The 10,760-nt window shown below is 38.8% G+C and overlaps 1 protein-coding gene across 1 annotated transcript; it reads left to right on the forward strand.

The window, feature by feature from the left end:
- Positions 1-1,351: 1,351 nt before the first annotated feature.
- On the forward strand, positions 1,352-2,350 carry LOC113257344 (olfactory receptor 9K2-like). The gene has a single exon (XM_026501545.3). It carries the CDS (start codon positions 1,409-1,411, stop codon positions 2,348-2,350), a length of 942 nt encoding a protein of 313 aa, XP_026357330.2. The 5' UTR covers positions 1,352-1,408.
- Positions 2,351-10,760: the final 8,410 nt, after the last annotated feature.

The raw sequence follows: 10,760 nt of genomic DNA on the forward strand, positions 1-10,760 counted from the left end.
ATCAAGAATGCCTGGATTCTGGAATCTGGTTTCTTAGCTTTCAATCCCCATTCTGACCTTGGTAGGAGGCTTTCAAAAGATTCCACTCATGTGTGCCTCAGTTTTCTCACCTAGAAACTAGGGAATATGATAGTACTCACCTCATCTTACCGTTATGTGAATGAAATGAACTACTCTGAAAGCATTTAGAAAAGTGTCCGGCATATAAAAAAGTGCCACATATTTGTTTGCTATTATGTTACTACTGTCATCTACGCAGAACCATGCATACAGAGCCCTGAGGGGAGAGAAAGAGGGACCGTGCTGTCAACACAAGCAGTTCAAAGCTTTATTGAGCTGTCTAGTAAATGAGGTATGACGGCTGTGAAAGTCACACCCTGAGTAAATAAGAAAGCATCATTAATCCCTCATATGTACCTTTGTTCAGTATCTTTTTCTAAAGTAACTCTTCCATCTAGACCCACTCTCGGCCGCTCCTTAAGAAAACTATAAGCTGCAGGCTGAGGAAAGGGAGGGAAATCGTCTTTACGAAAGGGCTTTGGAGGCCCATCTGGGAGAGAAATCCTAGGATGCGAGTCCTGATAATTTCTGTGTTTGTGGACAACTTTGATTTTAGTGAGTAAACAACGTATATCAGAATTCGAAGTTTCCATTACTCACAAAAAGCAATTGTACCTCTTAAGTTGTTTTTTTTCCCTTAAGATTTTATTTATTTATTTATTTGAGAGAGAGAGAGAGCACAGGGAGGGAGGGCGAGGGACAAGCAAACTCCCTCCTGAGTGTGGAGCCCAACTTGGGGGCTAGATCTCACAACCCTGAGATCATGACCTGAGCCAAAATTAAGAGTCAGATGCTTAACTGACTGAGCCACCCAGGTGCCCCCTCTTAAGTTGTTTTTAAATTTAGTGACTTTCTTTATATCTGCTGGTATGTAATATAAACTAAAGTTTCAAAGTTAGGTTTTCCAAAAGTAGGTTACTGAATTCCTCCCCTAGTATCTCCAAACTCCAGAATTGCTTTCCAAAGGTCATTTATTAAATTATTTGTGCTCTCTTGCAAACTCTGTTTCCTGACATTGAATATATTGCCTAAATCATGAGTCAGTCACAGACACAGAGGAAACATTTGCAAATGCAAGAGGCATTTTGAGTGGAACTGCATTGCATTAGACTCAGAAGAAAAAGATGTAATTCCACTGCTTGTAGGACTAGAGCCATGAAATTAATCTTTGAGTCATCATCAGTTGCAATGGGCTTAAATTTAGGTCACAATAATTTATAAATTTAACAAGTAATGACTATAGAATAACTTTATAAATCCTAATACTGTAAGAGATTATTTGTAGCTAGGATCAAAGCCCAGAGTTCATTTGTTTATTTTTCCTTATGTCTCTCAGCAGATTTCTGCCATGGGCGACAGGGGGACAAGCAATCACTCAGAAGTGACTGACTTCATTCTTGTAGGCTTCAGGGTCCGCCCAGAGCTCCACATTCTCCTCTTCCTGCTCTTCCTGCTTGTGTATGCCATGATCCTTCTAGGGAATGTTGGCATGATGACCATTATTATGACTGATCCACGGCTGAACACACCAATGTATTTCTTCCTAGGCAACCTCTCCTTCATTGATCTCTTCTATTCTTCTGTTATTGCCCCCAAGGCCATGATCAACTTCTGGTCTGAGAGCAAGTCCATCTCCTTTGCAGGCTGTATGACCCAGTTCTTTCTCTTTGCCATCTTCATGGTGGCCGAGGGATTTCTCCTGGCAGCCATGGCTTATGACCGCTTCATTGCCATCTGCAACCCCCTCCTCTACTCTGTCCAGATGTCAACTCGTCTCTGCATTCAGTTGGTGGCTGGTTCCTATTTTTGTGGCTGCATCAGCTCAGTTCTTCAGACGAGCATGACATTTACTTTGCCCTTTTGTGCTTCTCGAGCCATTGACCACTTTTTCTGTGATATTCGCCCACTTCAGAGGATATCTTGTTCTGACCCCTTCATCTATAGGATGATTTCTTTCTCTTTATCCAGCATCATTACCCTGCCTACCATAATTGTCATTATTGTGTCTTATATATACATAGTGTCCACGGTTTTAAAGATACGCTCGTCTGAGGGACGTAAGAAAGCCTTCTCCACTTGCAGCTCTCACCTAGGAGTTGTGAGTGTATTGTATGGTGCTGTTTTTTTTACATATCTCACTCCCGACAGATTTCCTGAGCTGAGTAAAGTGGCCTCCTTATGTTACACCTTAGTCACTCCCATGTTGAACCCTTTGATTTACTCCCTGAGAAACAAAGATGTCAAAGAGGCTCTAAAAAAACTTTTAGAGATGAAAAATACTATTCTTTGATTATTATTTCTTGGCTATTGAAGGTGTTGTGGCTATTTCTTTCATACTTCTTGTGACCATTAATGAAAGTTATTCTCTTGAACATCATAGAAATATTAACAGAAGCTTTTCCAAGGTGTCTCATGTCCCACATATTACTTCTTTTTTTCCCCTCAGAGACATTGTTAATCTAAAACATCCTCGATGTTGGAGGTGTCCTGGACATTAAGGAAGCATTTTTCAAGGTGAACCCTGCCACTGATCTAAAATAACATTTAATTTCATTGAATTGACTTCTATCTTCTTATGCCTTGCTGCTAAAAATGATTTTTATATTTTATTATAGTGTAGAAACAGTACATGTTAAACAGTTCTTGAATTTTCACTTTGAATCAAGTATTTACTACGTCATATATTGAGAAAGAGTATAATGAAAACACAAAACAGTCAACCTTCATAATATACATTAACTGAAAAACTGTTTATTGCTACGGAGTGCTCTGAGGCTCTCTAGCTACCGGACCCTAACTAACACGAAGAACCAAGTGAGAGAAAGAGAACGGCAAACACTTTTGAGCAAACATTCCCTCAATTTGGATCTTCATAACTTTTTTACTGTGTTAATTATTCTAAAGGAATTTTTTTTTCATGTTTCACCCAATGGAATTTTTTTTCATTTTTTATAATAATTTTTATTATATTATGTTAGTCACCATACAGTACATCCCTAGTTTTTGATGTAAAGTTCGATGATTCATTAGTTGCATATAACACCCAGTGCACCATGCAATACATGCCCTCCTTACTACCCATCACCAGCCTATCCCATTCCCCCACCCCCCTCCTCTCTGAAGCCCTCATTTTGTTTCTCATAGTTCATAGTCTCTCATGGTTCCTTCCCCCTTCTGTTTACCCCCCCCCTTCATTCTTCCCTTCCTTCTCCTACCGATCTTCCTACTTCTTATGTGCCATAAATGAGTGAAACCATATGATAATTGTCTTTCTCTGCTTGACTTATTTCACTTAGCATTATCTCCACCAGTCCCGTCCATGTTTCTGCAAATGTTGAGAAATCGTTCTTTTTGATGGCTGAGTAACATAGAGATACCACCTTATGCCAGTTAGAATGGCAAAAATTGACAAGGCAGGAAACAACAAATGTTGGAGAGGATGTGGAGAAAGGGGATCCCCCTTACACTGTTGGTATGAATGCAAGTTGGTACAGCCACTTTGGAAAACAGTGTGGAGGTCCCTTAAAAAGTTAAAAATTGAGCTACCCTATGACCTAGCCATTGCACTACTCGGTATTTACCCCAAAGATACAGACGTAGTGAAGAGAAGGGCCATATGCACCCCAATGTTCATAGCAGCATTGCCCACAATAGCTAAATCGTGGAAGGAGCCGAGAAGCCCTTCAACAGATGACTGGATTAAGAAGATGTGGTCCATATATACAATCTAAGGAAAATTAAAAAAAAAAAAGAATAGCAGGGAGGTAGTCATTAAATAATGTGTGATCCAAAATTTACTCTTCCATTCTTTTGAATATGTATTTATTTGATTAATTTTATCGACTGCCTGTGTAATATATTCTGGTTTTGGGATAAGCTTGGGTCTAAATAAGGTCGTTCTTTAGGGAGCTTCTAATTTAGTGTGAGAGTCACATCCTTGCTCAGACAATTATAATCCAGAGATGTGTGTGCCAAAAATACACAGAGATGGTAAAGTCGGGTACCTGAGGCTGGTGGTTGGTAACAAGGGAAAATCTTCAGGGCTACATGGAAGATATATTTAAAGAGAGTAAGATTGGAGTCAGGGAAACAGCTGTATCATTTCATATGATTGGGGAAGCTTTGAAGTATGCCAATGTAAATTTTAAAAGGCTGATTTGAAAAACTGCAAACAAAATACACAGAACTGATTAACTGACTAGTATGAGGAGAGTATTCCAAAGCAGGTGTGTTTCATGTTTTTGAACTTGTATGATGTGCCTGGTGATGGTAAAAAATAAAGGACCTCTCAGCAAACTAGGGATAGAGGGGGGTTTCCTAAAATTGAAAAAGAACACTTAAAAAAACCTACAGTTAAGATTATATTTAATGGTGCAAAGTAGAAGCTTTCCTGCTAAGATAGGAACAAGACAAGGATGTCTCCCCTCACCTCCCCTTTTCAGCATCCTTTTGAGATTCTTAGGTAATGCGAAAGACAAAAAGTAAATAAAAGTGTTATGGGCTGAATTATGTCTTCCCAAATGCATATTTTTAGCCCTAACCCCTATTATCAAATATGTGAATATATTTGGAGATAGGGCTTTCAAATAGATAATTTAAATAAGGCTGTTACGGTGGATTCTAATTCAATCTGACTGGTGTCTATAAGAAGGAAGTAGGGTACACAGGGAGACCCCAGGGCACACGTGCACTGAGGGACAACTATGAGAAGAAAGAGCAAGAGGCAGACAAGGAGAGAGACCTCAGAGGAAACCAAATCTGCTGGCATCTTGTTCTTGGACTTTCAGCCTCCACAAATGTGAGAAAATAAATTTGTTGTTTAAGCCACCCAGTCTATGGTAGTTTTGTTTTGGGAGCCTTGGCAAACTATTCCAAAAACGTATACAGAATGGGAAAAAGAAAAAAAAAACAACAAACTCTTCTTTTCACATGATATCTATGCAGAAAATCTGAAAGAATTGACAAAAAATGTCCTGAAACCGAGAGATAATAGAAAGGTTGCTGGATACATGGTTACTATATAATAGTTAATTGCTTTCCATACACTAGCAATGAGCAAATGGAATTTAAATTAAAAGCCCGATACCATTTATATTATCCCCACCCTATACTGTATACATAAGTATTGTCTAGTAAAATACTTATGGGGCACCTGGATGCCTCAGTGGATTAAATGTCTGCCTTAGGCTCAGGTCATGATCCCAGGGTCCTGGGATTGAGCCCAAAATTGGGCTCCCTGGTCAGTGGGGGGTCTTTTTCTCTTTCTTCCTTCCTCTGTGTGCACTCTCTCTCTCTCTAGCTCCCACTCTCTCTCAAATAAATAAAAATCTTCAAAAAAAAAAAAAGTAGACTATGGATTTTGGATGGTAAAATAAGTCAATGTAGGCTCATCAATTGTAGTAAATATACGAGGCTGGTGAGGGAAGTTGATAACGAGCTATTAAGCTGTGGAAGGACATGGATGAATCATAAATGCACAATCCTATGTGAAAGAAGCCAATCTGAAAAGGGTACATACTGCATGATTGCCACAATTTAACATTCTGTTATTGCATTTTTAAACTCCAGAATATGTTTTTGAAATAATTTTTGTATTTTTGTTGTTGTTTGCCTATTTTTTTGTTTACTATTTTATTGGATTCTATTTGTTCCCCCAATGTTTATAGCAGCAAAGTCCACACTAGCCAAACTATGGAAAGAGCCCAGATGTCCATCAACAGATGAATGGATAAAGAAGATGTGATATATATATATATATATATAACATATATATATATATATACACATATATATATATATTATATATATCAGTATTAGCCATCAAAAAAAAAAATGAAATCTTGCCATTTGCAATGATGTGGATGGAACTAGAGGGTATTATGCTAGGCCAAAGAAGTCAATCAGAGAAGGACAATTATCATATGATCTCACTGATATGTGGAATTTGAGAAACAAGGTAGAGAGGATCATAGGGGAAGAGAGGAAAAAATGAAACAAGATGAAACCAGAGAGGGAGACAAAGCACAAGAGACTCTTAATCATAGTAAATAAACTGAGGGCTGCTGGAGGGAAGGGGTTGGAGGGATCGGGTAACTGGTGATGGACATTAAGGAGGGCATGTGATGTAATGAGCACTGGGTATTATATAAGATAGATGAATCACTACCTCTGAAACCAATAATGCATTATATGTTAATTAATTGAATTAAAATTTAAAATATTAAAAAAAAGGATTCTGTTTGCTCTGAGAAGCCTTTCACGTCACTTCTCAGAGGTACAACCTTAGGCTTGTGCGTACTCTTGGATGGCAGTGGTTTTATCAGGCTAGTTTGGGCTGTGTCCTCCCCTGATCATTTTATTGGATGTGCCTCTGTAGGTTTCCTACCCAGCGGGGAGGTTCCATTAATTCTTCTTTTGTTCTGTTGTTTTGAAAACATTGTGGGACATATGCTTCTCTATTGTCTGATCCAGTTGTTTTGGTCCCCTCTGCAAGGATAGTCTTTAAGGCCAGTCTTTGAGGTTTGCTCCAACCCTAGGAGGGCCTGCTTTGCTGTGTCCTTCCCTGGTTCTCTGGTAGACTTCTAGTTGGTCCTCAGTTAGCTTGTTGCTCTGTGGAGCTACCAACCTCTCGTAACGGCTGTTCACCAGATGTGTATTGTGTTTGAGAGTCCCGTATACTTGAACTTTCCCACACCTCGTTCCAAATAACGTCAGTTCACTTGAGGGGCGCTTCGGAGCCCTCTGTTACTATGGCCTGCCTTTCATTCTGGGTAAAACCAGGAGCAGTGGCCCAGTTCTCTCAGAGTGACACCCTGGCTTTATGAGGAGGTTTCTGGGTGAGGCCAGTAGCCTATAGTCTTCTAAGCTTATCCCTCTTGACAAAAAATCTCTATCCTTTGACCTGGAGCAACTGAAACTGGGGACCCATTAGTCTTGGCCTATTGTACCTGGGGTAGAGCTTCTAGCCTATGAATGGGTCTTGGGTAGAGGAAGAGATCTCCAGACACTGTAGCCACTCTTGTCTTGAATAGAGCTCCTTCAGCTTGGAGCTGGAGGAAATAAATGTTTTCAGCCTGCCACTCTCAAGGTGATTTGGTAGCCCATGCCTGGGATCTAGGGGAAGAGGAGTCCCCCTATGTTCTTGTATGAACTTGCCTATGTGCTTATCATGCTGGGCTGGGAGAGGAGAGGGAGGGAGTAGGCCCTGGCTCAAAAACATACATGTGCGTGTTCCTATTGGCTTTATTCACAGTATTTAAAAGGTGGAAACACTTCAATTGCCCATCAATTTTAGAGTGCATAAACAAAATTCAGCCATATATGTACAATGGGAAATGGAATACTATTGAGCAATAAGAAGAATGAATTACTTAAACAGATGACAAAATAAATAAATTTAAAATTCACATTACTCAGTTCAAGAAGCCTACCAGAAGAGTGCATACAGTACGCAGTTTATATATAGAGATATGCAAAACACAGCAGATCACTGATGATGTAGAAATGGAACTGGACAGAGGTATGGACTAGCAAGGGGCATGATAAATCTTTTAGAGGTGATGAAAATATTCTGTGTCCTGTGGTGATGGTTTCATTGATGTATAAATTGTTCAAATGCATGGAATTGTACACTGAATAAATACAGTTCATTTCACACAATTATCCTTCAATGAAATATTTGAGAAAAAATAATGGGCAAAGAGTTTTGCTTTTTGTTTTCTTGTTTTGTTTTGTTTTTTTAGATCCAAGGACTTCATTTTAGAGTAATGACTAAGAAATGTCCTTTTTTTTTTTTTTTGACTTAAGATTTAATTTGGGCCTAAAACACAGGAATTTACTGAAGGCAATAGAAGATATTTATTATATAAAAAATCTCACCAGTTAGAATGGCAAAAAATGACAAGGCAAGAAACAACAATTGTTGGAGAGGATGTGGAGAAAGGGGATCCCTCCTACATTGTTGGTGGGAATGCAAGTTGGTACAGCCACTCTGGAAAACAGTGTGGACGTCCCTTAAAAAGTTAAAAATTGAGCTACCCTATGACCCAGCCATTGCAATACTGGGTATTTACCCCAAAGAGACAGATGTAGTGAAGAGAAGGGCCATATGCACCCCAATGTTCATAGCAGCATTGTCCACAATAGCCAAAGCGTGGAAGGAACCGAGATGCCCTTCAACAGATGACTGGATTAAGAAGATGTGGTCCATATATACAATGGAATATTACTCAGCTATCAGAAAGAACGAGTTCTCAACATTTGCTGCAACATGGACGGCACTGGAGGAGATAATGCTAAGTGAAATAAGCAGAGAAAGACAATTATCATATGGTTTCTTTCATCTATGGAACATAAGAACTAGGAAGATCGGTAGGAGAAGAAAGGGATAAAGAAAGGGGGGGTAATCAGAAGGGGGAGTGAATCATGAGAGACTATGGACTCTGAGAAAATAACTGAGAGCTTCAGAGGGGAGGGGGGTGGGGGAATGGGATAGGCTGGTGATGGGTAGTAAGGAGGGCACGTATTGCATGGTGCACTGGGTGTTATACGCAACTAATGAATCATCGAACTGTACATCAGAAACCAGGGATGCACTGTATGGTGACTAACATAATATAATAAAAAAAATTAAAAAAAAAAGAAAAAAAATCTCAATGCAAAAAGTAGGCTAAAACCTTCTAATATAATTGTTGTTAGTGTAGCAGCAGTTAAGTGGGGATTTACCACCATTAGCATTATCATTTAAATTATCAAAACTTTACTAGTGGGCACCGGGGTGTCTCAGTTGCTTAAGCATCTGCCTTAGGGTCAGGTAATGATCTCAGGGTCCTGGGATCAAGCCCCGAGTTGGGCTCCCTGCTCAGTGGGGAGTCCCCTTCTCCCTCTGCCCCTTCCCCTGCTCATACCCTCTCTCTGTCTGTCTCTCTCCCTCTTAAATAAATAAAATCTTAAAAAAAGAAGACTTTACTAGTTATTAACAATATAGTCAGCTATAATTATATATTCAGTGGGAAGTCATTAGATGAGTTTGAAGAAGCTCCTTACATGAATAATATTTTAAATAATTGTGTGATTTAAGTACTAACCGTGATGTTTTTAAAAAAACTATTAATTCTCAAATCAAAATATTAGCTCTATAGTATTGAAATGACTTTTTACATGACTTGCACTACAACTTTGATTATTTCATGAGCAGCCTTATAGTGTATATATATTACTTAGAGAATTACATATATATATACATTTATGTGTATGTATGCATTTATGCATATATTTTTATTAATCTGTATTAACTTGATAGTTATCATTATTTTTCAATCTCATCCCTACTTTCAGAACTACACTGTATAGCACATGAATCTTAATGGAATTGAAAAGTAAAATGAGAAGAGCAAGTTCCAAACAGGAGTGAGAACAGAATATACCTGAATGTAATTTCTGTAACAATGACAAAAATTACTTGACGTTGGGAAAAGAAGGGAAAAAATCAACATTGAAAAATTACCGTTCATATCTTCTCATGGTGAGGTCTGTTAGCTCCTAGCTTAGCCCGAGGATTCTTTTCTGAGTCAGCTGGATGACACTGGACATATATTGCTCTGGGGAGTGGTATAACCAGTGATCGGTTCTTGGCGTTCTTCTCAAAGGTATCCTGGGGTGTACGTGTACGTGTGTGAGAGAGAGACAGAGACAGAGACAAAAAGACAGGAGCAGAGGGACAGAGACCATGATTATGTTCATATTTGTGTGTGTGTGTGATGGTGGTTGTGGGGGGTATAGCACATGGTGCAGATAGACGAACATTGTTCTAACAGTCAACACTGTTGTTAGGGTCTCTTACCTCAGTTTGGTAAAGGGTCACTAATATCCAACGGATGATGATTTGAAGGCTGGGGAGCTTCCTTCCTTGCTGGTTCATCCCATTATAGGACTAAGAGCATTGGCATGAAGGATTCTGCATTGTACACACGGGGAGGGTTTGTAAAATATGCCTCTTTTAACCTAAAACCTTTCTGCTTCATCTCAGGAGAGCACAGTGCGCACTTACTTAAAAATCCTCACGAAGTTTTTCTACTTAGTGAGTCCCCTGTTTTCCCCCGTATTTTAAAAAATGTGGGTGAAAGAGGTGACATTTATTGATATATAAGAGAGGATTCTTAGGGAAAGACATGAGTAGAGAGACGAATAGATACCACATTTGATGATAAGATACCATTTTGCATTTAACTGGGGTCTCTGTTCTTTTTGTCTATTTTGAATCTTTTCTATTCTCAGCAAAAAGAAAAATAAAGACTGAAATAACAAAGTAAGGTAACTCAAGCTCTGTCTATGGAAATGAAAACATAGGTACTCCTGGAGACTTGGGGATACCTCATGGCAGAGAATGAAGGGAAAGGGACAGAGAAAGTTACTGTTTTCCTCTCTCAGACTTAACATCAATAGTAATAAAGGCATGAAGAAAAAACAAATCTGGCAGCGAATAAATATATAGATTTAACAAATTTGTATGAAATTTATGTAATTGAATCATTCAAGTAACTCTGAGATGTAGATACTGTTATATACCCCATTTACAGAAGGAAATTACAATATAGAGATAGTATGTAACTTGCCCAAAGCTGCATTGGCAAACACAGAATTTGAAAGCTTGGTATGGCACCTGAGCCTATTTTCTTAACTCTCTCTTTTTTTTTTAAGAT

The sequence above is a fragment of the Ursus arctos genome, unplaced genomic scaffold (assembly GCF_023065955.2).
Source record: "Ursus arctos isolate Adak ecotype North America unplaced genomic scaffold, UrsArc2.0 scaffold_26, whole genome shotgun sequence".
NCBI classification, from domain to species: domain Eukaryota; kingdom Metazoa; phylum Chordata; class Mammalia; order Carnivora; family Ursidae; genus Ursus; species Ursus arctos.

Bases quoted from the DNA above. Each gene is read 5' to 3' on its own strand.
- LOC113257344 (XM_026501545.3), top strand. From the start codon at position 1,409: ATGGGCGACAGGGGGACAAGCAATCACTCAGAAGTGACTGACTTCATT.